Below are 26,699 nucleotides of genomic sequence, written 5' to 3' on the forward strand. Positions count from 1 at the left end.
ACGGAAGGCAGAGAGACATTTTGTAAAGTTGTGCAGGATCAATGTTTATTTGGAGAAACTTTGCAGAGAGGAGTTGAATTCTGATCTGCCTGGCGCAGAGTCCACAATTCTCCCACATTCAGATGGATTGAGTGCTGTGTGTCTCTTTTCTTGTTGTTCAAAGGAAATTGAGTTGTTTAAGGGGTAAGTGTGAGCTGTTATTTTGGGATGTGAAATTTAACAGCTAGTATTGTATTCATATTAAACTTTTGTATTGAAATGACCAAATTCCAATTTCTTCATGCAACCACTCCTGGTGGAAATCATTCTTTACGCAGAGTCTGACAAATAAACTTAAATATTGGATCCAGTTTCAGAGCCGCTGTTGGAGTCGAGTCTGGGATCATTTTAATGGATAAACCAGTTCTCCCACCGTATCCTTTCAAGTCTGCGTCACTTGGATTAAGTGAGTGGAGATGAGGCCGTAGCAGGAGGAACGGTCAGGGTGAGAGAGAGGAATGGTTTTATTGGGAACAAGGATATCAAAGGTGGAGGTGAGGGTGAGGTTGGGAGATCAGTCGCTGCAGAAATGTTGTGGTGATCGGAGGGCCAGAGACAGATAGTTGGGATTTTGAAGGTGCCGTTGGAAGTGAATTGGGGAATAGGTTTTTCCAGGGATGGATACAGAAGGGGGTAGGGTTGGGGTGTGGAAGGGGGATGTGGGTGGGGAGTGATACAAGGAAGTGATCAGTGATGGTCTTATCTGTGATTGAAACTATGGGAGTAGTGAGACCACTTGAGATGGTCAGGTCAAGGGGGAGGTGGGGAATATGGGTTGGAGAATTGTGATTGTGATTATTTAATCCTAGCAACTTTCAGTCTCTTTTCTGATTTGAATCTTTCAACTCAGATATTCCAGATAAAACTGATCATTATAAAATGATTGATAATTGTCTTTGAATCCAAGCTTCTGCTGATGTGTCATTGATTGACAGGCCAACCAGCCAATCATGACAATCACTTGCTGAAATGCAGCCAATCAGCTGATGGGGAGGAGGGACATTTCCAAAGCACACTCGAGACACAGACTGAATATTCTCAATGTTTATTACCTTTTACAGATTTACATTGTCAGAAAGAAGACTTGAATAAACAGCCCAGCCAGAGAAAGCTGGAGAAATTCACAGGGAAAATATGGAGATTTTCTCAATGACATGAGAATGCTGTCCTTTAAAATGGTGACTAAACCTTAAATTGTAACTGCAGGGTGAGCAGGAAGGAGGTCTGGTTTCCTGAAGCAGAGATTTCAGGGGTCACGTTATTTTGGTACAGCTGACAGTCTTCAGCATCTTAGAGAGGTTTTACTTGGCATCACGAGTCTGCACTGTCCCATCAAACATTCCCAGGACAGATGCTGCATGGGATTACATGCAGAGTAAATATCCCTCTGCACTGTCCCAAAAACATGTCTTAACCTCTGACCCTCAGTAGTGCCTCAGTCCCGAGAAGGAGAGAGTTGTAATTCAGTGCTGACAATGACCTTTGCCCTCCCAGCTCACCCCTGTTCTATTTAAAGTTGTGTCTCCTCTGTGGACTGTCTCTAACACTCTACGCACATTCTGATCTCCTGATGCTCTTGCTGAGGGCAGAGGAGAGGCTCACGTGGGTGAGGGCACAGGAGAAGCTGGCGTTGGACTCCCAGGCAGAGCCAGAGAGGGTCAGCAGGCTGCTGACACTGTAGGTGTTGTCCGAAGCCCGCAGGTAGTTGCTGGTCTGAACACCGTCCGAAATGGCTGCACCATCCTTCTTCCACTCCACCACCAGCTCATCGGGATAGAAGTGATTGGCAAGGCACACCAGGGTGGCAGTGCCCTTGGTCTTGACCTCCTCCAGGGAGGGGGGCAGCAGGGTCAGCGTTGGTTGTGAATTTTCACGGCCTGAAAGAGAGGGAAAGGAATTTAAATCTCTACCATTATAAAGGATTTAATCTTCCTGAAGATTACCTGGGATCAAATCAATGTCAGTGTATGTGTCTGTGCAGATGATCTAGATTGCTGGCAATCCATTCTCGGGAACTTCTTTAACCTGTACCGAAAAATCCCAACAAGAAAGAGGCAGTTTTGGACAGTTTTCGCGATTAAATCTGGGCAGGCGAAGGGGTATCAATGAGAGAGTATTTGGGTAATAGTGATCATAATTCAGTTAGATTTAGAGTAGTTATGGAAAAGGATAAAGATAAACCAAGAGTAAAAGTTTTAAATTGGGGAAAGGCCACTTTTACAAAACTGGGATTTGCCAAAATGACTTCTACGTTATTATTACTTATTTTTTCTGTTCGGTGAACCCTGGTTCGAATCCCATCACAGCAGATGGCCAAATTTGAATCCAATAAAAATTGAATTCAATGTTTAATGATGACCCTGAAATGACTGTTGATTGTTGTAAAAGCCCATCTCGTTCCCTAATGCCCTTTTGGGAAAGAAGTCTGCCGTCCTTAAGTGGTCTGGCCTACATGTGATTCCAGGCTAACAACAATTTGGTTGACATCTGGGAAAACACTTCTGAAATGCAGCCACTTGGAGGGTAATTAGGGATGGGCAATAACTGCTGGCCCAGAAAATGACACCCACACCAATGAATACATTTAAAAAACAATTCACCCAGCAACGTGGAAAATTGCCCAGGTTTGTCCTGCACACACCAAACAGGACAAATCCAACCCGGCCGATTACTGCTCCATCAGGCTACTCTCGATCATCAGTAAGGGATGATCAACATTGCTATCAAGTGTCGTTCAGTCTTGGGGTCACTCAGCTCCCGACCTCATTACAGCCTTGGTTCAAACATGACAAAAGAGCTGAACTCCAGCGGTGAGGCCAGAGTAACTGCCCTTTGACCTCGAGGCAGCATTTGACCAAGTTTGGTATCAAGGAGCCCGAGCAAAACTGGAGTCAATGGGAATCAGGGGGAAAACTCTCTGGTGGTTGGAGTCATACCCAGCACAAAGGTAGATAACTGTGAATATTGGAGGTCAGTCATCTCTGTCCTCGGACATCCACACAACCCCTGCAGTGCAGAAAGAGGCCATTTGACCCTTTGAGTCGGCACCAGCCCTCCAAAACAGTACCGCACCCAGGTCCACTCCCCCGGCCAATCCCCACAGACCAATCTAACCTTTGGATTCTAAGTCACAATTTAACCTGGCTAATCCACTTAACCTGAATTTTCTTAGACTGTGGGAGGAAACCGGAGCACCCAAAGAAAACCCATGCAGACAGCGGGAGAACGTGCAAAATCCATAAAGTCACCCAAGGTTGGAATCGAACCCATGTCTCCGGCGCTGTGAGGCAGAAGTGCCAACCACTCTGCCACCATGGACATTACTCACGGGTTCTTCAGGGGAGGCTCTGAGGCTCAACCAGCTTCAGCTGCTTCATGAATGACTTTCTTTCTGTCATGAGGTCAGACGTGGGGATGTTCATTCATGACTGCACAATGTTCAGCACAATGTTCAGCACCATTCACAACTCCACAGACACTGAAGCAGACCTTGCCCTATTACAACAAGGCCTGGACAAAACCCCGGTTTGGGCTGGCAACTGGCAAGTAACATTTGTGCCAGACAATGACCATCTCCAACAAGAGAGAATCTAACCATTAACCCTTCACGTTCAAAGCAGTACCTTCACTAAGTTCCCGATTATCAGCATCCTGCGGGTTACAATTACCAGAAACTGAACTGGACTAACCATATAAATACTGTGACGACAGGAGCAGGTCAAAGATGAGGAATCCTGTGGCAGGTAACTCACCTCCTGACTCCCTAAAGCTTATCCATCATTTACAAGGCACAAGCTGGGAGTGTGATGGAATACTCTCCACTTCCCTGGATGAGTGCAACTTCAAAAGCACTCAAAGAGCTCAACACCATCCAGGACAAAGAACCCCCACATGATTGGTACCCCACCCACAAACATTCTCTCCCTCCACCACTGATGAACAGTGGCAGCCGTCTGTACCATCTACAAGATGCACTGCATGATCTCACCAAGGTTCCTTGGGCAGCAGCTTCCAAACCCACAACCACGACCATCTAGAAGGACAAAGGCAGCAGATACATGGGTCGGGATTCTCCAGAAACGTGGCTAAGTGTTGACGCCGGCATAAACACCGGAGTGCTTCACGCCGGCGTCAATGGGTGTCTTGGTCCAGCGATTCTGTATCCCACAGGGAGCCAGCACGGCACTGGACTACTCTGCGCTGCTCCAGCTGCCGTACGCAGCTCTGCAATGCTGGCCGCGGGTCCCTACATACATGTGGCGGCCGCTTCCACGCCAGCACTGCACAACATGGCAGAGCAACACAGCAGACCGGCACGGAAGAAGGTAGGTCCCCACAAGGTAGGCCCGCCGAAGGTGGTCCCTGATCACGGACCTGGCCGTCGTGGAGGCCCGATCACGGACCTGGCCGTCGTGGAGGCCCGATCACGGACCTGGCCGTCGTGGAGGCCCGATCACGGACCTGGCCGTCGTGGAGGCCCGATCACGGACCTGGCCGTCGTGGAGGCCCGATCACGGACCTGGCCGTCGTGGAGGCCCGATCACGGACCTGGCCGTCGTGGAGGCCCGATCACGGACCTGGCCGCCGTGGAGGCCCATCCAGAAGACTGTTTCCCCCCCGCCCTCCACCAGGACGGCCACTGCAGCCACGACGCCGAGCTCCCGCCGGTTGCAACCATATGTGAACCACGTCGGCGGGAACTCGGCTGGTCGACCGCGGAGAATCGCTGCGGGGGCCTCTTTCAAAGGTCCCTGACTGGTGTCGTATTGACCGCGCGCATGTAACTGCCGCCGAATCTCCGGTCGCCGGAGAATCGCGTCGCAGCGTCGGACCCAATCACGGGTCTGAGGCCCCATTCTGCGCCACCGCTCCGAGCGCCATTTAGCCGCGGAGGCTCGGAGAATCCTGGTCTTGGGGCCAGCACTCCCCGGAACTGAGCCACCAAGTCACTAACCATCCTGACTTGGAAATATATTACCATTCCTTCATTGTCACGGATTCGAAATCCTGGAACTCCCTTCCTAACAGCACTCTCGGTGTATCTATACCGCAAGGACACCAGCGGATTCAGAAGGCAGTTCACCACCACCTTCTGAAGGCTATGAAGGATGGGCAATAAACGCTGGTCCAACCAAAAACTCCCACATCACAGAAATAAATTTCAAAATTGCAAAATTAATTTGTGGTAGCAATTAAGAGAAGAAAAAGTTAACTTGTGTGTGGAGTTGGGAGACATGGTGATAGTTCTTAATGAATAATTGACATCAGTTTTCACAAATGAGAGAGACAAAGCTGGCAATGGAAGAGTGATAATGTTGTACCGTTGTTTAAAAAGGGAGGAAGGGACAGACTGAGTCATTACTGACCAGTCAGTCTAACCTCAGTGGTGGGGAAATTATTGGAAATAATTCTGAGAGAAATTAGAATCATCATTGAGAGAGACACAGTTCGATCAAGGACGGTCAACATGGATTTGTGAAGGGAAGGTCCTGTCTGACTAACTTGATTGACGTTTTTGAAGAGGGAACGAGGAGTGTTGATGAGGGGAGGGAGTTTGATGTTGACAACATGGGTTTTCCAAGAACTTTGACAGTTCTCCAACAACAGACGTGTCTGAAAATTGAAAGCTGATGGAATCCAAGGGAAAATTAAAAATTGGATTTCAAATTGGTTCAGTGTCAGGAGGTAAAGGTTTGCTGTTAAACTGGTTAAATCATTTTGGAATGTTACCTAAACATTTGTAAAGAAGGTTACTACAAATTCAGCACTGAAATGGTTTCTTTTAATTTCGAGTACCCAATTCATATTTTTCCCAATTAAGGGGCAATTTAGCGTGACCAATCCACCTATCCTGCACGTCTTCGGGTTGTGGGGGTGAGACCCACGCAGACACGGAATGTGCAAACTCCACACGGACAGTGGTCCGGGGCCGGGATTAAACCCGGGTACTCAGTGCCATAGGTAGTAGTGCTAACCACTGCACCACCATGCCACCTAGCACTGAAATTGCTAATAGTACAAGTTTTTAAAGACACAATGTCCCTTCAAGAGACTGTTAACCAGCCAGGAAGCTCGAACTATTGATCAGAATTTTTGGGGGAACAGGTTGAACATTAACAAGCCACACACAGAGCGGGAGAACTTTATCCCAGAACATTGGAGCAGACTTGGAGCAACACATTTCACAAAGGATTCTGATCGGAGGTCAGTACAGAAGTTTCTAGATTTAATTTCAAACCCTGCCGCCCAGCACTGGGCTGAGGTCAAGGGTGAGGCTACAATTAGCCTCAGTGTCCGGGGGTCAGACAGGGTCATTGCTCCTAATAACCCCCTGGCCTTTGGAGGCTGAGAGTGTGCGAACAATGGGCGAGGGTCAGGATCAGGAATCTCCAAAGTTAAAGAAAGATTTGCATCTCTGTAGCATCTGAACCACCTGATGTTGTCCTCAAATGTTTTGCAGCCAATTGTGCACAGCAAGATCCCAAAACAGCAATGAGTCAATGAGCATTTGGAGGAATGTTGAATCAGGGATAAATATCGGACTGAACTCGACCCAAACAGAAAGTAACTGAGAGTCTCCCCAAGAGCCTGGAACACTGAAGCCACTGGATTGTGAGCCCTGCTGGACCTGTTTGTCATCAGAACTTTGCTAAGAGATAAGCAGGGAGTGGAGAGAGCAGAGTTAAAGCTGGGGGAAGTGGGACCTCGGTGTCTCACTGTGCTGCTGCTGCTGCTGTGATCAGTTATATCAGAGAGTGTGACAGGGAGCCAGAGCTCACATCAAACTCTGCCCGTGTCTGTCACACGCAGACTGACAGGAGTCTAGTGAGTGATTTCACTCCATGGTCCAGGAATGTGAACACAGTCTGCAAACGTCCAGATCTCCTCCACACGGTGGGTAAAAGCTGCTTACTTATATCTTGTTGCTTAAAGGGGGGAATGGAACTAAAGAAATACAGCTGGGCACCCTGTTCTACACAGTGTTCTTCAATGAACCATTTCATTCACTGCAGCTCCCCACTAACACCTTCAACTATTCAGCATTTGTGTTTGAGAAAGTTTCAGTATTGAAAGGGTTAATAACGGAGGATTGAGGTTTACTTACTCAGTCTGAGCTTGGTTCCTTTACCAAACGTAAGCCACACTGACAGCTTCCAGTGCAGGGGCTGTACAAAAACCTCTGCTCTCTGCTTCACTCACTCACTCTCACCCTCTCTCTGTCTCTCTCTGTCTCTCACTCACTACTGTCTTTCTCTCTCACTTTCTCTCTCCCTGTTTCTCTCAATGTCTCTGTGTTTTGTTGGGAGAGTTGAGAATTCTAATTTTCGATGATAAATCTTTCAGCTGCTCTTCATATGTGGACATGGAGAGTAAGATGGAAACTTGAGGCCTTCAGTGAGCTGTGGACACCACAGGGACTGGAGTGTGTAGTGGACAGTGAGAATAATTTGTTCAGTTTCCTTTTTTGTGTTTATTCTCTATTACATAAAACTGGGATGTATCAGTACAGGTGGTGGGAATGTGTGTATTGGGGTTTTTGTAAGGCTCTGTATCACTGTGAGAGGCCAGCTGTTACGCTGCTGACAGTAATAATCAGCGACATCCTCATTCTGCACATTGCTGATTGTCAGGGTGAATCGTGTTCCAGATCCACTGCCGGTGAATCGGTCGGATATTCCTGTGAATCGGGTTGAGGCAGCATAGATCAGCAGAGCCGGTTTCTGACCTTCTCGCTGTTGATACCAAGCAACAGCACTGCCAACAGATTGACTGGCCGTACAGGTGAGGGTCGCGGTCTGGCCCAGGCTCAATGACAGCACCGGGGGAGACTGGGTCATGATGATGTCTCCACTGATACCTGAGGGGTAATAGAGAAACAGAGTGAAGTAAGAACTGTCACAGAAAGAGCCTGTACAATGAGATATTGTTGGAGACACTGACTGTTCCTCTGCTTTCAGCATTTTCCCTTCAATCACAAGTCAGTAGAATTGGATTGAAATGGAGAGCAGGAAAATATTCAAGGTGGAAGGAGAGAGATTTGTACCTGCGATGCAGAATGCCAGAGGCCAGATCAGCTGGATGGCTGAAATCATGGTGTCTGCTCCTGTCCCTGTGCCTGGTTACTGGTAAACTCTCCCTTCACTGGGCTCTGCTTTATAAAGCTGCAGCCTGTGAGAGTCTGACTGCCCGTTCCTCAGTATGTAAATGGTATGAGGCAGAGACACCACGTCAGCACCTTCACTTCCTCTTCTTCTCTCTCACTGACTCCCTCCCTCAGTATCTGTCCCTCAGTCTCTGCTCTCTCTCACTCCCTCCCTCAGTATCTGTCCCTCAGTCTCTGCTCTCTCTCTCTCTCTTCCTGTCTCTTTTCTCCTCTGTGTCAGTTTCCCAGTTTCTGCCTCTGACTCTCCCTGTCTCTGACTGTCTCTATGTATTCTCTTTCCTTTCTCTCTCTCTTTGTCCATCTCTCTCACTCTTTCTCTCTCTCTCTCTCTCTCAGTATCCCTCTATCTCTCTGTACCATTCTCCATCGTCCTGCAATTCTCCAACTGATCTCTGTAACTGGTGTCATTATTGGAGATTGGAACACTTTAAGTACTTGTGCAGCAGTTAAATGCTTCCCTCTCTCTCTCTCTGTCAGTCTGCCCCTCGCTCTCTCTTTCCCACACTCTCCCAGGTGGATCACAGTTAAATGCTTCCCTCTCTCTCTCTCTCTGTCACAGTCTGTTCCTCACTCTCTCTATCCCACACTCTCCCAGGTGGATCACAGTTAAATGCTTCCCTCTCTCTCTCTCTCTGTCACAGTCTGTTCCTCGCTATCTCTTTCCCACACTTTCCCAGGTGGATCACAGTTAAATGCTTCCCTCTCTCTCTCTCTGTCACAGTCTGCTCCTCACTCTCTCTTTCCCACACTCTCCCAGGTGGATCACAGTTAAATGCTTCCCTCTCTCTCTCTCTGTCACAGTCTGCCCCTCGCTCTCTCTTTCCCACACTCTCCCAGGTGGATCACAGTTCAATGCTTCCCTCTCTCTCTCTCTGTCACAGTCTGCTCCTCACTCTCTCTTTCCCACACTCTCCCAGGTGGATCACAGTTAAATGCTTCCCTCTCTCTCTCTCTGTCACAGTCTGCCCCTCGCTCTCTCTTTCCCACACTCTCCCAGGTGGATCACAGTTCAATACTTCCCTCTCTCTCTCTCTGTCACAGTCTGCTCCTCACTCTCTCTTTCCCACACTCTCCCAGGTGGATCACAGTTAAATGCTTCCCTCTCTCTCTCTCTGTCACAGTCTGCCCCTCGCTCTCTCTTTCCCACATTCTCCCAGGTGGATCACAGTTAAATGCTTCCCTCTCTCTCTCTCTGTCACAGTCTGCCCCTCGCTATCTCTTTCCCACACTTTCCCAGGTGGATCACAGTTAAATGCTTCCCTCTCTCTCTGTCACAGTCTGCCCCTCGCTCTCTCTTTCCCACACTTTCCCAGGTGGATCACAGTTAAATGGTTCCCTCTCTCTCTGTCACAGTCTGCCCCTCGCTCTCTCTTTCCCACACTTTCCCAGGTGGATCACAGTTAAAAGCTCCCCCCCCCCCCCCCCCCCCCCCCCCCCCCCTCTCTCTATCACAGTCTGCTCCTCGCTCTCTCTTTCCCACACTCTCCCAGGTGGATCACAGTTAAATGCTTCCCTCTCTCTCTCTGTCACAGTCCGCTCCTCGCTCTCTCTTTCCCACACTCTCCCAGGTGGATCACAGTTAAATGCTGCCCTCTCTCTCTCTGTCACAGTCTGTTCCTCGCTCTCTCTTTCCCACACTCTTCCAGGTGGATCACAGTTAAATGCTGCCCTCTCTCTCTCTGTCACAGTCTGTTCCTCGTTCTCTCTTTCCCACACTCTCCCAGGTGGATCACAGTTAAATGCTTCCCTCTCTCTCTGTCACAGTCTGCCCCTCGCTCTCTCTTTCCCACACTTTCCCAGGTGGATCACAGTTAAAAGCTTCCCCCCCCCCCTCTCTCTCTATCACAGTCTGCTCCTCGCTCTCTCTTTCCCACACTCTCCCAGGTGGATCATAGTTAAATGCTTCCCTCTCTCTCTCTGTCACAGTCCGCTCCTCGCTCTCTCTTTCCCACACTCTCCCAGGTGGATCACAGTTAAATGCTTCCCCCTCTCTCTCTCTGTCACAGTCTGCCCCTCGCTCTCTCTTTCCCATACTCTCCCAGGTGGATCACAGTTAAATGCTTCCCCCTCTCTCTCTGTCACAGTCTGTTCCTCGCTCTCTCTATCCCACACTCTCCCAGGTGGATCACAGTTAAATGCTTCCCTCTCTCTCTCTCGGTCACAGTCTGCTCCTCGCTCTCTCTTTCCCACACTCTCCCAGGTGGATCACAGTTAAATGTAGGATAAATCTTCCTCTGCTCTGCCTCAACAATGGAGGTTAACTCTTGACCCCAGAAGCATATCTTCTGAAGTAAGGCCCCATTTCCCACATTGACCATGCTGCAGCCTTGCTCAGTCAGACTGACAGATTATTGTCAGATTAAGGGTAGTTCTGTGCTGTTGGTCTATTCTCACTGGGTACTGGTTCAGACACAATATTTAATGAAGGCCCAGCAGAGAGAGGAGATCCTCACCCCATTAGTGTGAGCTGGAGGGACAGAGACTGAGTCACTGATGCATCCTGTCCATTCAGAGCACATTCAGATCCCTTCCCCCCTCCTTCCCCTTCCATGGTCAGTCTCTGGGGTCCTGGTGTTTAACTGGGATGAGGGTTGGATAACCACACATTTACAACATAAAGGAACCATCCTCCTTATCGACCATGGTGTCCATGTCTTAACTGACCCTCCAATCCGGACCAGTAAACATGGGCCTCCTTCCCACTGACCCTCCAATAGGGACCAGTAAACATGGGCCTCCTTCCCATTGGACCCTCCAATAGGGACCAGAAAACATGGGCCTCCTTCCCACTGGACCCTCCAATAGGGATCAGTAAACATGGGCCTCCTTCCCACTGGACCTCCTCTGAGCTTCAAGTCCACATCCTCTCCATCACGGAGGCCCCTTATTTCCATATCCACTGATGTGACCATCAATTCATGAGACACGTGGTTGGAAGTGAACAGTGGTTTTAACAACAGAGGCTGCCTGCGACGTGATGAACTGGCAGGCAGGCTCACGACTGCAAAGCTTTATACTTCCGGTTAGTGGAAGGAGCCATGGGCGGAACCATGGGCGGAGCCAAGAGTGGAGCCCAGTACAAACTCCTCATCTCCCCCTATGGGCAGAGCCGCGCAACTGCTCGTATACCGAGCTTACATGAATACAACATGTCATATAACAACAGTGTGAATTAAGAGGAGTGTGATTCACCACATCCACAACATTGTCCGTCTCTACACTACATCAGCCCCTTGAGCACAGAACCCCTTATTCCGGCTTGTCCTGCCTTCTAACTCGATTATTCTGATATCCTCTCCTGGCTTCCTTTATTCACACTCCCCATCCTGTCCCAAATGCAGTGGGTCTGTACCCTGTCACGCACAAACTGTTACCCTAGCAGTACCCCTGATCTCACTGACCTATTACCCCTAACCTCATGAAAACATTGAAACATAGAAAATAGGTGGAGTGGGCCATTCGGCCCTTCAAGCCTGCACCACCATTCAATATGATCATTGCTGATTATGCAAATTCAGAATTCCACTCCCGCTTTCTCTCCATACCCCTTGATCCCTTTAGCTGCAAGGGCCACGTCTAGTTATCTCTTGAATATATCCAACGAACTGAACCCAACAGCTTTCTGTGGTAGAGGATTCCACAAGTTCACAACTCTCGGAGAGAAGCAGCTCTTCCTCATATCAGACCTGAATGGCTGCCCCTTATTCTCAGGCTGTGACCCCTTGTTCTGGACGTCCCGAACATCGGGAACATTCTTCCCACATCCAGCCTGTCCAGTCTCATTAGGATTTTATATGTTTCTATGAATTCCCTCTCAGTCTTCTAAACTCCAGTACAAGCCCAGTCTTTCTTCAGTCCTGCCATCCCGGGAATTAGCCTTCGCTGTACACCCTCAATAGCAAGAATGTCCTTCCTCAAACCAGGAGACCAAAACTGCACGCATTACTCAAAGCATGTCCTCACCAAGGTCCTGTCTAACTGCAGCAAGGTTTCCCTGCTCCTATACTCAAATAACTTTGCCATGAAGGCCAGCATACCATTAGCTTTCCTCACCGCCTGCTGCACCTGCATGCCGACCTTCAGCTACCGTTCCACCATGACATCCATGTCTCGTTGCACTTCCTCTTTTCCTAAAGTGCCATCATTCAGAGAGTAATCTGTCTACCTGTTTTTGCCACCGAAGTGGTAACCTCACATTTATCCACATTATATTGCATTTGTCAAGTATTTGCCCACTCAGCCAGCCTGTCTCGGTTACCCTGCAGCCTCTTTGCATTTTCCTCACGGCACACTGTCACCCAGCTTAGTGTTGTCTGCAAATTTAGAGATATTGCATGCAAATCTTTTTTCAATATCATTAATGTATATTGACCTGTTACCCCTAACCTCACTGACCTGTTACCCCTAACCTCACTGACCTGTTTCCCCTAACCTCACTGACCTGTTACCCCTAACCTCACTGACCTGTTTCCCCTAACCTCACTGACCTGTTACCCCTAACCTCACTGACCTGTTTCCCGGGTGCCTGTGACCTGTTACCCCTAACCTCACTGACCTGTTACCCCTAACCTCACTGACCTGTTACCCCTAACCTCACTGACCTGTTTCCCGGGTGCCTGTGACCTGTTACCCCAGACCTCACTGACCTGTTACCCCAGACCTCACTGACCTGTTACCCCTAACCTCACTGACCTGTTACCCCAGACCTCACTGACCTGTTACCCCTAACCTCACTGACCTGTTTCCCGGGTGCCTGTGACCTGTTACCCCAGACCTCACTGACCTGTTACCCCAGACCTCACTGACCTGTTACCCCTAACCTCACTGACCTGTTTCCCGGGTGCCTGTGACCTGTTACCCCAGACCTCACTGACATGTTACCCCAGACCTCACTGACCTGTTACCCCTAACCTCACTGACCTGTTACCCCAGACCTCACTGACCTGTTACCCCTAACCTCACTGACCTGTTTCCCGGGTGCCTGTGACCTGTTACCCCTAACCTCACTGACCTGTTACCCCTAACCTCACTGACCTGTTACCCCTAACCTCACTGACCTGTTTCCCGGGTGCCTGTGATCTGTTACCCCAGACCTCACTGACCTGTTACCCCTAACCTCACTGACCTGTTACCCCAGACCTCACTGACCTGTTACCCCTAACCTCACTGACCTGTTTCCCGGGTGCCTGTGACCTGTTACCCCAGACCTCACTGACCTGTTACCCCTAACCTCACTGACCTGTTACCCCTAACCTCACTGACCTGTTACCCCAGACCTCACTGACCTGTTACCCCTAACCTCACTGACCTGTTTTCCGGGTGCCTGTGACCTGTTACCCCCTAACCTCACTGACCTGTTACCCCTAACCTCACTGACCTGTTACCCCAGACCTCACTGACCTGTTACCCCTAACCTCACTGACCTGTTACCCCAGACCTCACTGACCTGTTACCCCTAACCTCACTGACCTGTTACCCCAGACCTCACTGACCTGTTACCCCTAACCTCACTGACCTGTTACCCCAGACCTCACTGACCTGTTACCCCTAACCTCACTGACCTGTTACCCCTAACCTCACTGACCTGTTACCCCAGACCTCACTGACCTGTTACCCCTAACCTCACTGACCTGTTTCCCGGGTGCCTGTGACCTGTTACCCCCTAACCTCACTGACCTGTTACCCCTAACCTCACTGAGCTGTTTCCCGGGTGCCTGTGACCTGTTACCCCGAACCTCACTGAGCTGTTTCCCGGGTGCCTGTGACCTTTTACCCCTAACCTCACTGACCTGTTTCCCGGGTGCCTGTGACCTGTTACCCCTAACCTCACTGACCTGTTACCCCTAACCTCACTGACCTGTTACCCCTAACCTCACTGACCTGTTACCCCTAACCTCACTGAGCTGTTTCCCGGGTGCCTGTGACCTGTTACCCCTAACCTCACTGACCTGTTACCCCTAACCTCACTGACCTGTTACCCCTAACCTCACTGACCTGTTTCCCGGGTGCCTGTGACCTGTTACCCCTAACCTCACTGACCTGTTACCCCTAACCTCACTGACCTGTTACCCCTAACCTCACTGACCTGTTACCCCTAACCTCACTGACCTTGGGCGGAATTATCCGACCCCCCGCAGGGTCAGGGAATTGCCTGGGGCCGGTGTAAATCCCACCCCCGCCGTGGCCGGAATTCTCTGCCACCCGGGAATCGACAGGGGCGGGAGTCACGCCCTGCCGGTCGGCGGGCCCCCTGCAGCGATTCTTCGGCCCGGGGTGGGGTGAAGTCCCGCCGCTGTCAGGCCTCTCCCGCCGACGTGGTTTAAACCACCTCTGTGCCGGCGGGATTGGTGGCGCGGGCGGGCCCCTGGGGTCTTGTCCAAGTCTGGAGAGTTTGCTAATTTCCTGTCACTTGTACAATTGAAAGGAATATTTTTATGAATTTTTATAAATGCAACATTTTTGTAGTTTGAGTGGGCAGATGTTGTGCATTTTTGCAGTGTGTTTTTACTTTCTGGAGACTTTGTATACTGACATGCATGCTGAAAATGCTTGAGATTAAACTGGGGTCCGGGGGGGCAATCGGACATCGGGGGTGCCCCCACGGTGGCCTGGCCCGTGATTGGGGCCCACCGATCGGTGGGCGGGCCTGGGCCGTGGGGGCACTCTTTTTCTTCCGTCGCCGCCACGGCCTCCACCATGGAGGAGGCGGAAGAGACACCCTCCACCGCGCATGCGCCAGTGGTGACGTCAGCGGCCACTGATGCTCTAGCGCATGCGCGGACTCACGCCGACCGGCGAAGGCCTTTCGGCCAGCCCCGATGCCGGACAGCGTGGCGCCAAAGGCAGTCAGCGGAGCGGGAGCCACTCTGGCGCGGGCGGAGAATTCCGCACCTTTGGGGAGGCCCGACGCCGGAGTGGTTGGCGCCAATCCGCTACGCCGGGACCCCCCCCCCCCCCCCCCCGCCCTGCCGGGTAGGGGAGAATTCCGCCCATGTTTCCCGGGTGCCTGTGACCTATTACCCCAGACCTCACTGAACTGTAACCCCTTACCTCACTGACCCACAATCTCTGTCCTCCAATTACCTTCATGGAAGCGTCATTCCTCCCTACCCTTGTGTTCTGCTGCAGACTCACATTGTCTCCCTCACCCCTCCATCTTCTGACTCTGGTCTCCTGCCCATCGCTGTTTGCTTCATCCCACCATTGGCAGCAGAGCTTTCAGACGCCTTGGCTCCGCTCTCTGAACTCTGACCTTTAATCTCTTCCCCTCTCCTGGCTTCTCTTTTCTCCATCAAACTCCATCTGTTCACCTCAGCCTTTTATCAATCTTCCTAATGTCCTCCCAACCCCTTCCCCGCTACTCTTACTGCCTCTCTGTGAAATATCCTGGGATGTTTTTACACATTAAGGCGCTAGATAAATTCAGGTTGCGAGTAGATTCCGGGTGGGGACAAAAGTGGACAAAATGGTGATGGATCTTGCAGTCAAATATCCTGCTGAGAGGGTCCAGAATGCCACACACAAAATAGGGAAGTAGGGTGGAGTTTTAAAAATGTTTCCATTTCTGGGACTTGGGGGTCACGATCCAGAACAGCTTTTATTGCCCATCCCTAATTCTCCTTGGAAAGGTGCTTGAACCGCTGCAGGCCCTTTGGTGTAGGAACATCCACTGTGCAGTTAGGGAGGGAGTTCCAGGACTTTGACCCAGTGACAGTGAAGGAACGGCGATATATTTCCAAGTCAGAATGGTGAGTAACTTGGAGGGAAACTTACAGATGATGATGCTCCACTTATCTGCTGCCCTTGTCTCTCTGGATGTCTCTCTTTGATGTACCATCAATCGGACTCGAGTCGTGAAGAAGTTCCAAATATCAGGCTTTAATGAACTAGTTGTGTGCCCGGCAGTCGACTTACAGAGAAAGGCCGACTGTCGGCTGTTACGGGTTCTTATACCCCGCCTCGTAGGAGGGGCTACCAGCCTCTCGGCCAATCGGCGAGCAGTCACATGACTAGCCTCAGCCACTTGGCAGAGAGGCACATGACCTGCCTGAGTCAATGGGCAGCGAGTCCTCTGCACCAATGGCAGCACTGCTCTGAGGTAGCATAAACCTCCTAGTCATACCACCACATTCACCCCTTGTGGAGAAAGAAGCCGGAGGGGGAGAGAGAGGAGGAGCAAGAAAAGCGGGGGTGGGGGGGTGGGGGGGTGTGTGGTTGGGGGGGGGTGGGGGTGTCAGACTGGCGGTCTGACTAGAGAGAATGAGGTGTACCTGGTGTATCTGGTGGCTGCCCACTGGCCCGCGACAATGTGCAACAGAACAGCAATACACAATTCACTTCTGAACAACGAGGGATAAGCAAAACAAAAGAGAAAGCGAGAAAGAAAAAAGACGTGCAACTTTGTACGTGGGAACACTGAACAACACGAAGAGTCCAATAAAGTCCAGTGGAACATCAGATCGACTCGATCAGTCTGACGGGCATCCTCGATGTTCTGCTGGACCGTCGCAGCGGTGCCGGTGACGTCGGGTCGGTGGTCGTGCGTGACTCCGGGAGCGGCGGTCGTGGTCCTGTGTTCGTACCCCTGGTCGGTGCGAATGGAGCTCTGATTGGGGGAGGGGGTTCCTGTGCGCTGAGTTGCGGGGGCGCTGGGGGCGCCGGGGCGGTTGGGACTGGAGGGGGGGGTGTGGCCACACACCGGCGGGTGCCAGGTCCCGAAGGGAGACCGTGTCCTGCCGACCGTCGGGATACTCCACATACGCGTACTGCGGGTTGGCGTGGAGTAACTGGACCATGTCAACCAACGGGTCGGACTTGTGCACCCGCACATGCTTCCGGAGCAAGATGGGCCCGAGGGTGGCCAGCCAGGTCGGGAGCGGGGATCCTGAGGATGACCTCCTAGGGAAAACAAGAAGACGTTCATGAGGTGTTTGGTTCGTGGCAGTGCAGAGGACAGACCGAATCAAGTGTAGGACGTCTGGGAGAACCTCTTGCCAGTGGGAGATCGGGAGATGTCTGGAACGCAGGGCCAGTAGGACGGTCTTCCAGATCGTACCATTCTCCCGCTCGACCTGACCGTTACCCTGGGGGTTATAACTGGTCGTCCTGCTAGAGGCGATGCCCCTGCTAAGCAGGAATTGACGCAGTTCGTTGCTCATAAAGGAGGACCCCCGGTCGCTGTGGATGTACGCGGGGTAACCGAACAGGGAGAAAATGGAGAGGAGGGCCTTGATGACGGTTGTCGTGGTCATGTCGGGGCAGGGGATGGCAAAAGGGAAGCGGGAGTACGCGTCAATCACACTTAGAAAGTAGATGTTGCGGTTGTTGGATGGGAGGGGACCCTTGAAGTCCATACTAAGACGTTCGAAAGGGCGGGACGCCTTTACCAGATGCGCTTGCTCGGGGCGGTAGAAGTGCGGTTTGCACTCTGCGCAGATGTGGCAGTCCCTGGTCACGGTCCTGACCTCCTCAATGGAGTAGGGCAGGTTGCGGGTCTTAATGAAGTGGTAGAAGCGGGTTACCCCTGGGTGGCAGAGGTCCGCGTGGAGGGTGCGGAGGCGGTTAATCTGCGCGCTGGCTCAGGTACCGCGGGATAGGGCATCAGGAGGTTCGTTGAGCTTCCCAGGACGATACAAGATATCGTAGTTATACGTGGACAACTCGATCCGCCACCGCAATATCTTGTCGTTCTTGATCTTGCCCCTCTGTGCATTGTCAAACATAAAGGCCACTGACCGTTGGTCTGTGAGGAGGGTAAACCTCCTGCCGGCCAGATAGTGCCTCCAATGTCGCACAGCTTCAACTATGGCCTGTGCCTCCTTTTCCACCGAGGAATGGCGGAGTTCGGAAGCGTGGAGGGTCCGGGAGAAGAAGGCCAAGGGTCTGCCCGCTTGGTTCAGGGTGGCCGCCAGAGCTACATCAGACGCGTCGCTCTCGATCTGGAATGGGAGGGACTCGTCGATAGCATGCATCGTGGCCTTTGCGATATCCGCTTTGATGCGGCTAAAGGCCTGGCGGGCCTCCATCGACAGGGGAAACGTGTTGGATTGGATGAGGGGGCGGGCTTTGTCGGCGGAGTTGGGGACCCACTGGGCGTAATATGAGAAGAACCCCAGGCAGCGTTTGAGGGCTTGGCGGGAGTTGGGGAGGGGAAGTTCCATCAGGGGGCGCATGCGTTCGGGGTCGGGGCCTATCACTCCGTTACGCACTACGTAGCCGAGGATGGCTAGACGGTCAGTGCGAAACACGCACTTATCTTTATTATATGTGAGGTTAAGGAGTTTTGATGTTCGGAGGAATTTACGGAGGTTGGTGTCGTGGTCCTGCTGGTCATGGCCGCAGATGGTGACATTATTGAGATACGGGAAGGTTGCCCGTAAACCGTATTGGTCCACCATTCGGTCCATCTCCCGTTGGAAGACCGAGACCCCATTTGTGACACCGAATGGAATCCTTAGAAAGTGGTAGAGGCGCCCATCCGCCTCGAACGCAGTGTACGTCCGGTCACTCGCGCGGATGGAGAGCTGGTCATAGGCGGACTTAAGGTCCACCGTGGAGAAGACTTTGTACTTCGCAATCCTGTTAACCAGATCGGAGATACGGGTGAGAGGATACGCGTCCAGCTGCGTAAACCTGTTGATGGTCTGACTGTAGTCAATGACCATCTAGTTTTTCTCCCCAGTCCTAACCAGCAGCACTTGGGCTCGCCAGGGACTGTTGCTGGCCTCAATGACTCCTTCCTTCAGCAGCCTTTGGACCTCGGACCTGATGAAGGTCCGGTCCTGGGCACTGTATCGTCTGCTCCTAGTGGCGACGGGCTTGGAATCCGGGGTGAGGTTCGCAAACAAGGAAGGGGGGGTCCACTTTGAGGGACGCAAGGCTGCAGACAGTAAGGGGGGAATAGGGCTGCCGAATTTGAAGGTTAAGCTCTGCAGGTTGCACTGGAAATCCAGTCCTAAAGGTGCCGGTGCGCAGAGACGGGGAAGGACGAGGAGTTTGTAATTTTAAAAACCCTCCCCTGGACCGTGAGGTCCGCTACGCAGCACCCGGTGATTTTGACGGAGTGTGAACCTGAAGCCAGGGCGATTTTGTGCTTAACCGGGTGAACGGGGAGCGCGCAGCGTCTTACCGTATCGGGGTGGACAAAACTCTCTGTGCTCCCGGAGTCGAGTAGGCAGCTCGTTTCGTGTCCATTGAGGAAAATTTACGTAGTCGCCGTGGAGAGCGTGCGGGGCCGCGATTGGTCCAGTGTCACTGCAGCGAGTCGTGGCAGGAGTTTAGAGAGAGAGAAATACAGCACAGAACAGGCCCTTCGGCCCACGATGTTGCGCCGAACTTTTGTCCTAGGTTAATCATAGAATTTTGGACAATTTGTCATGGCCAATCCACCCAACCTGCACATCTTTGGACTGTGGGAGGAAACCGGAGTACCCGGAGGAAACCCACGCAGTCACGGGGAGGATGTGCAGACTCCACACAGACAGTGACCCAAGTCGAAATCGAACTTGGGACCCTGGAGCTGTGAAGCAATTGTGCTATCCACAATGCTACCGTGCTGCCCTTAAGAAGTTAACCTACACTCCCTTATTCTACCCTAATCCAAGTACCTATCCAATAGCCGCTTGAAGGTCCATAAATTTTCCGACTCAACTACTACCACAGGCAGTGCATTCCATGCCCCCACTACTCTCTGGGTAAAGAACCTACCTCTGACATCCCCTCTATATCTTCCACCATTTATCTTAAATTTATGTCCCCTTGTAATGGTGTGTTCCACCCGGGGAAAAAGTCTCTGACTGTCTACTCTATCTATTCCCCTGATCATCTTATAAACCTCTATCAAGTCGCCCCTCATCCTTCTCCGTTCCAATGAGAAAAGGCCCAGCACCCTCAATCTTTCCTCGCATGACCTACTCTCCATTCCAGGCAACATCCTGGTAAATCTCCTCTGCACCTTTTCCAAAGCTTCCACATCCTTCCTAAAATGAGGTGACCAGAACTGCACACAGTACTCCAAATGTGGCCTGACCAAGGTTTTGTACAGCTGCATCATCACCTCACGGCTCTTAAATTCAATCCCTCTGCTAATGAACGCTAGCACACCATAGGCCTTCTTCACAGCTCTATCCACTTGAGTGGCAACTTTCAAAGAACAATGAACATAGACCCCAAGATCTCTCTGCTCCTCCACATTGCCAAGAACCCTACCATTAACCCTGTATTCCGCATTCAGATTTGTCCTTCCAAAATGGACAACCTCACACTTGTCAGGGTTAAACTCCATCTGCCACTTCTCAGCCCAGCTCTGCATTCTATCTATGTCTCTTTGAAGCCGACAACAGCCCTCCTCACTATCCGCAACTCCACCAATCTTCGTATCATCTGCAAATTTACTGACCCACCCTTCAACTCCCTCATCCAAGTCGTTAATGAAGATCACAAACAGCAGAGGACCCAGAACTGATCCCTGCGGTACGCCACTGATAACTGGGCTCCAGGCTGAATATTTGCCATCCACCACAACTCTCTGTCTTCTATCGGTTAGCCAGTTTGTTATCCAACTGGCCAAATTTCCCACTATCCCATGCCTCCTTACTTTCTGCATAAGCCTACCATGGGGAACCTTATCAAATGCCTTACTAAAATCCATGTACACTACATCCACTGCTTTACCTTCATCCACATGCTTGGTCACCTCCTCAAAGAATTCAATAAGACTTGTAAGGCAAGGCCTACCCCTCACAAATCCGTGCTGACTATCCCTAATCAAGCAATGCCTTTCCAGATGCTCAGAAATCCTATCCCTCAGTACCCTTTCCATTACTTTGCCTACCACCGAAGTAAGACTAACTGGCCTGTAATTCCCAGGGTTATCCCTATTCCCTTTTTTGAACAGGGGCACGACATTCGCCACTCTCCAATCCTCTGGTACCACCCCTGTTGACAGCGAGGACGAAAAGATCATTGCCAACGGCTCTGCAATTTCATTTCTTGCTTCCCATAGAATCCTTGGATATATCCCGTCAGGCCCGGGGGACTTGTCTATCCTCAAGTTTTTCAAAACGCGCAACACATCTTCCTTCCTGACAAGTATCTCCTCAAGCTTATCAGTCTGCTTCACGCTGTCCTCTCCAACAATATGGCCCCTCTCATTTGTAAATACTGAAGAAAAATACTTGTTCAAGACCTCTCCTATCTCTTCAGACTCAATACACAATCTCCCGCTACTGTCCTTAATCGGACCTACTCTCACTCTAGTCATTCTCATATTTCTCACGTATGTGTAAAAGGCCTTGAGGTTTTCCTTGATCCTACCCACCAAAGATTTTTCATGCCCTCTCTTAGCTCTCCTAATCCCTTTCTTCAGTTCCCTCCTGGCTATCTTGTATCCCTCCAGCGCCCTGTCTGAACCTTGTTTCTTCAGCCTTACATAAGTCTCCTTCTTCCTCTTAACAAGACATTCAACCTCTCTTGTCAACCATGGTTCCCTCACTCGACCATCTCTTCCCTGCCTGACAGGGACATACATATCAAAGACACGCAGTACCTGATCCTTGAACAAGTTCCACATTTCACTTGTGTCCTTCCCTGACAGCCTATGTTCCCAACTTCTGCACTTCAATTCTTGTCTGACAGCATTGTATTTACCCTTCCCCCAATTATAAACCTTGCCCTGTTGCTCGCACCTATCCCTCTCCATTACTAAAGTGAAAGTCACAGAATTGTGGTCACTACCTCCAAAATGCTCCCCCACTAACAAATCTATCACCTGCCCTGGTTCATTACCAAGTACTAAATCCAATATGGCCTCCCCTCTGGTCGGACAATCTACATACTGTGTTAGAAAAGCTTCCTGGACACACTGCACAAACACTACCCCATCCAAACTATTTGATCTAAAGAGTTTCCACTCAATGTTTGGGAAGTTGAAGTCGCCCATGACTACTACCCTGTGACTTCTGCACCTTTCCAGAATCTGTTTCCCAATCTGTTCCTCCACATCTCTGCTGCTATTGGGGGGCCTATAGAACACTCCCAACAAGGTGACTGCTCCTTTCCTATTTCTAACTTCAACCCATATTACCTCAGTAGGCAGATCCCCCTCGAACTGCCTTTCTGCAGCTGTTATACTATCTCTAATTAACAATGCCACCCCCCCACCTCTTTTACCATCCTCCCTAATCTTGTTGAAACATCTATAACCAGGGACCTCCAACAACCATTTCTGGCCCTCTTCTATCCAAGTTTCCGTGATGGCCACCACATCGTAGTCCCAAGTACCGATCCATGCCTTAAGTTCACCCACCTTATTCCTGATGCTTCTTGCATTAAAGTATACACACTTCATCCCATCTCCTTGCCTGCAAGTACTCTCCTTTGTCATTGTTACCTTCCCCACTGCATCACTACGTGCTTTGGCGTCCTGACTATCGTCTACCTTAGTTGCTGGACTACAGATCCGGTTCCCATTCCCCTGCCAAATTAGTTTAAACCCTCCCGAAGAGTACTAGAAAACCTCCCCCCCAGGATATTGGTGCCCCTCTGGTTCAGATGCAACCCGTCCTGCTTGTACAGGTCCCACCTTCCCCAGAATGCGCTCCAATTATCCAAATACCTGAAGCCCTCCCTCCTACACCATTCCTGCAGCCACGTGTTCAACTGCACTCTCTCCCTATTCCTAGCCTCGCTATCACGTGGCACCGGCAACAAACCAGAGATGACAACTCTGTCTGTCCTGGCCCTTAACTTCCAGCCTAACTCCCTAAACTTGTTTATTACCTCCACACCCTTTTTCCTACCTACATCGTTGGTACCAATGTGCACCACGACTTCTGGCTGCTCACCCTCCCCCTTCAGGATCCTGAAGACACGATCAGAGACATCCCTGGCCCTGGCACCCGGGAGGCAACATACCTTTCGGGAGTCTCGCTCGTGACCACAGAATCTCCTATCTATTCCCCTAACCATTGAATCTCCTATTACTATTGCTTTTCTATGCTCCCCCCTTCCCTTCTGAGCCCCAGAGCCAGACTCAGTGCCAGAGACCTGGCCGCTGGGGCCTTCCCCCGGTAGGTCATCCCCCCCAACAGCATCCAAAACGGTATACTTGTTTTGAAGGGGAATGGCCACGAGGGATCCCTGCACTGTCTGCCTGTTAGTTTTCTTTCCCCTGACTGTAACCCAGCTACTCTTGTCCAGTACCTTTGGTGTGGCTACCTCCCTGTAACTCTTCTCTATGACCCCCTCTGCCTCCCGGATGATCCGAAGTTCATCCAGCTCCAGCTCCAGTACCTTAACACGGTCTCTGAGGAGCTGGAGTTGGGTGCACTTCCCGCAGGTATAGTCAGCGGGGACACCAGTGGTATCCCTCACCACCCACATCCTACAGGAGGAGCATGCAACTGCCCTAGCCTCCATCCCCTCTTACTTTACAGAATTAGCTGCCCTGTGGACCAACTGGACCTCCGCCCTCCGACTCTGCTCCCAGTCAGCTGTACTCTAAACTCCTGGTTCCCTTCACGCTCTTTGATAAATATAGGAAATGAAATGTAAGGAGCACCTTACTCCCTCCTCACCTAACTCCCTCAGTCACCAAACTCTCACTGTAGCACTCAAATGCCACAAGCTCAGCACTCCCTCAGTCACCAAACTCTCACTGTAGCACTCAAATGCCACAAGCTCAGCACTCAGTGCAAACAAAGTCTGCACTGTATCTAGCCCCTATTTATACTGTGACTCTAGCTTCTAAAAACTGGCCTAATGCAATTAACTAATTAACAAGCTCCAGCTGCAAGTAAGTCCAAGTAGAACCTTGTTTAAAGCTGATTCAAAATTCACCTTCTTATAGACCAAACAGCAACTTTTAAGTTAATTAACTAAATAAAAGAAATACTAGACTTTAAATAACCCTTATACTCCCTCAGTCACCAAACTTCGTCTTCTCCCGTGGAGTGTTCACCGGTGGGGTCCTCCATGCTGACCCAAGATGGCGGCGCCCGTCGACTGCACGTGGAGTCGGGGCCCCAGGATGGAGGCACCCGGGGCCCGCACGTGGCGTCAGTGCCCCAAAATGGTGGCGTCCGTGGGTCATTCGTGGTGGCTGGGAGCGGGGGCAGAGAGGTCTGTGGGCCGCCCGGGGCCTTGGGGGGGGGGGGGGGGGGGGCGGGATGCAGGGCATCTTGCGCGGAACAGCAGCGACCGACTTGGACTGGCAGACAACAGAGAAGTGGCCCTTTTTACCGCAGCTCTTGCAGACTGCGCAGCGGGCCGGATAGCGCGGGCGGGGGTGCTTGGCCTGGCCACAGAAGGATGCGAGGGTCCGTGCCTCAGTGAGGCTTAAAGTGTCCTTTTCCAGGAGCCGCTGGTGTATTTGAGAAGATTGCATGTCTGCGACGAAGGCATCCCGGATTAGCAGTTCAGTGTGTTCTGCCGCTGTAACTTGCGGGCAGGCGCAATTTCTCCCCAGGATAATGAGGGCCCGATAGAATTCATCAAGGGACTCACCGGGGAACTGTTGCCTTGTAGCCAGGAGGTGCCGCGCATAGACTTGATTTACAGGCCTGAGAAAATGTCCTTTCAGGAGATCCATGGCTGCGTCATAGTCCTGTTCATCCTCTATCATCGAGTGAACGGCGGTGCCCAAGCACGAGTGGAGGATGTGGAATTTCTGCTCCTTTGTGGGATGGCTGTCCGTAGTGGTGAGGTAGCTGTTGAAACACGCCAGCCAATGTTTAAAAGTTGCTGACGCGTTTGTAGCATGCGGGCTGATGCGGAGGCAGTCTGGCTTGATCCGAAGCTCCATTTCAAATTTCTAGTTCATTAAATTGATGTGCCATCAATCGGACTCGAGTCGTGAAGAAGTTCCAAATAACAGGCTTTAATTAACTAGTTGTGTGCCCGGCAGTCGACTTACAGAGAAAGGCCGACTGCTGGCTGTTACGGGTTCTTATACCCCGCCTCGTAGGAGGGGCTACCGGCCTCTCGGCCAATCGGCAAGCAGTCACATGACTAGCCTCAGCCAATTGGCAGAGAGGTACATGACCTGCCTGAGCCAATGGGCAGCGAGACCTCTGCACCAATGGCAGCACTGCTCTGAGGTACCGTAAACCTCCTAGTCATACCAACACAGATGGTAGAGGTCATGAGTTTGGAAGGTGTTGCCTGAGTAAACTTGGTGAGTTTCTGCAGGGCATCTTGTAGATGGTACACACAGCAGCTACTGTACGTTGGTGGTGGAGGGAGTGATTGTTTTATGGAAGGGCTGTTAATCAAGCGGCTACTTTGTCCTGGATGGTGTCGAGCTTCTTGAGTGTTGTTAGAGCTGCACTCACCCAGGCAAGTAGAGGGTATCACACTCCTGACTTGTGCCTTTTGGTATCTCTCACCTCACCTCTGGCATTCAGCTCTTTTGTCCATGTTTGAACCAAGGCTGTTGTAAATGTGCTTCCTGTTTATTCCTTTACTTCCCATTTCTTTTATTTTTGCTATTACATCTTTAATCCATAGATAATTTATGGACCTGTCTCTTTAAGGAAAGTGGCCTGTGCCTTTAATTTGAACAGAAGAATCCAGAAAAGACTGCTGATTGCAGATTGGCCAGTGTCAGTGATGACTCGGTTTGACCGATTTGGCTGGTGGCCAATAAATGGCCCCAAAAGGCCGTGTTCTGCCCGGTAACAGGTTGTGCTTGGATCTGTTCCCACTGAAATGGTTCAGAGACCTAATGTGGTTTCAGTTTCGCGATGGAAGGTGAGAGATAAAACTTATCTTTTTTGCATTTTGTTCCAGAAATAACCACCAAATTCTCACCAAATGCCCACTTTGGGAATCAGCTCTCGCTGCAGAAAAGGCTGATGTGAAGCCAGGCGCCTGGGCTGGAAAAGCTGTGAGTAAGGTCTACTGCTGAACGGCAAAGAAGATAATTGCGAGCTGTAATTCAGCAACGTTAATCCACACTCATACTGTGAAGAAAGTACATTAAAGAACTCATCATCTGAAGCAAGGACTCTTATCTTTTGATCTGAAGGCTTATTATTGTAACTCCTTTCAACCCCTCTGTGTTTGTTTGTCTAGTGTGTGTGGGTGGAGGGTGGGACAGTTAAAGGAGGAGTCCGGTGCTAACATGTCATTAAGCAACTGTGTTTACTGCATATTTCATATTTGTCCTTGTTATAAATAAAAAGTAATTGTGAATAAACTTACAAACCTGGTGACTGTAATTATCAGATAGCCAAAGGCCAAATGTTTTGGGTATCTTTATGAGAATTATTGGTTAATTCACTTGTGTTGTGACTCTGGGCATGTGGGGCTGGGATTGACCGTGCACTTGCCCAGTGTAATGAGGTCAGGAGCTGAGTGACCCTGGCACAACCCAAACTGGGCGTCCGTGAGCAGGTTATTGTGAAGTAAGTACCACTTGATAGCACTGTTGATGACCACTTCCATCAATTGACTGATGATTGAGAGTAGACTGATGGGGAGGTAATTGTCCTATTTC

At 50.8% G+C, this 26,699-nt stretch overlaps 1 long non-coding RNA gene and 1 gene segment (V, D, J or C); one reads left to right on the top strand and one right to left on the bottom strand.

Annotated features, from left to right (window-relative positions):
* Nucleotides 1-1,068: 1,068 nt before the first annotated feature.
* Nucleotides 1,069-8,291, bottom strand: LOC119964954. The segment is given in 4 exon segments: nucleotides 1,069-1,916; nucleotides 7,145-7,178; nucleotides 7,602-7,897; nucleotides 8,084-8,291. Coding segments are annotated over 4 exon segments (708 nt in total).
* Nucleotides 6,639-26,403, top strand: LOC119964978. The gene is made up of 2 exons (XR_005460405.1): nucleotides 6,639-6,933; nucleotides 25,991-26,403. It is a non-coding gene; the product is annotated as an uncharacterized LOC119964978 (long non-coding RNA).
* Nucleotides 26,404-26,699: the final 296 nt, after the last annotated feature.

Source organism: Scyliorhinus canicula, chromosome 4 (genome assembly GCF_902713615.1).
Source record: "Scyliorhinus canicula chromosome 4, sScyCan1.1, whole genome shotgun sequence".
In the NCBI taxonomy this organism is placed as follows: Eukaryota; Metazoa; Chordata; class Chondrichthyes; order Carcharhiniformes; family Scyliorhinidae; genus Scyliorhinus; species Scyliorhinus canicula.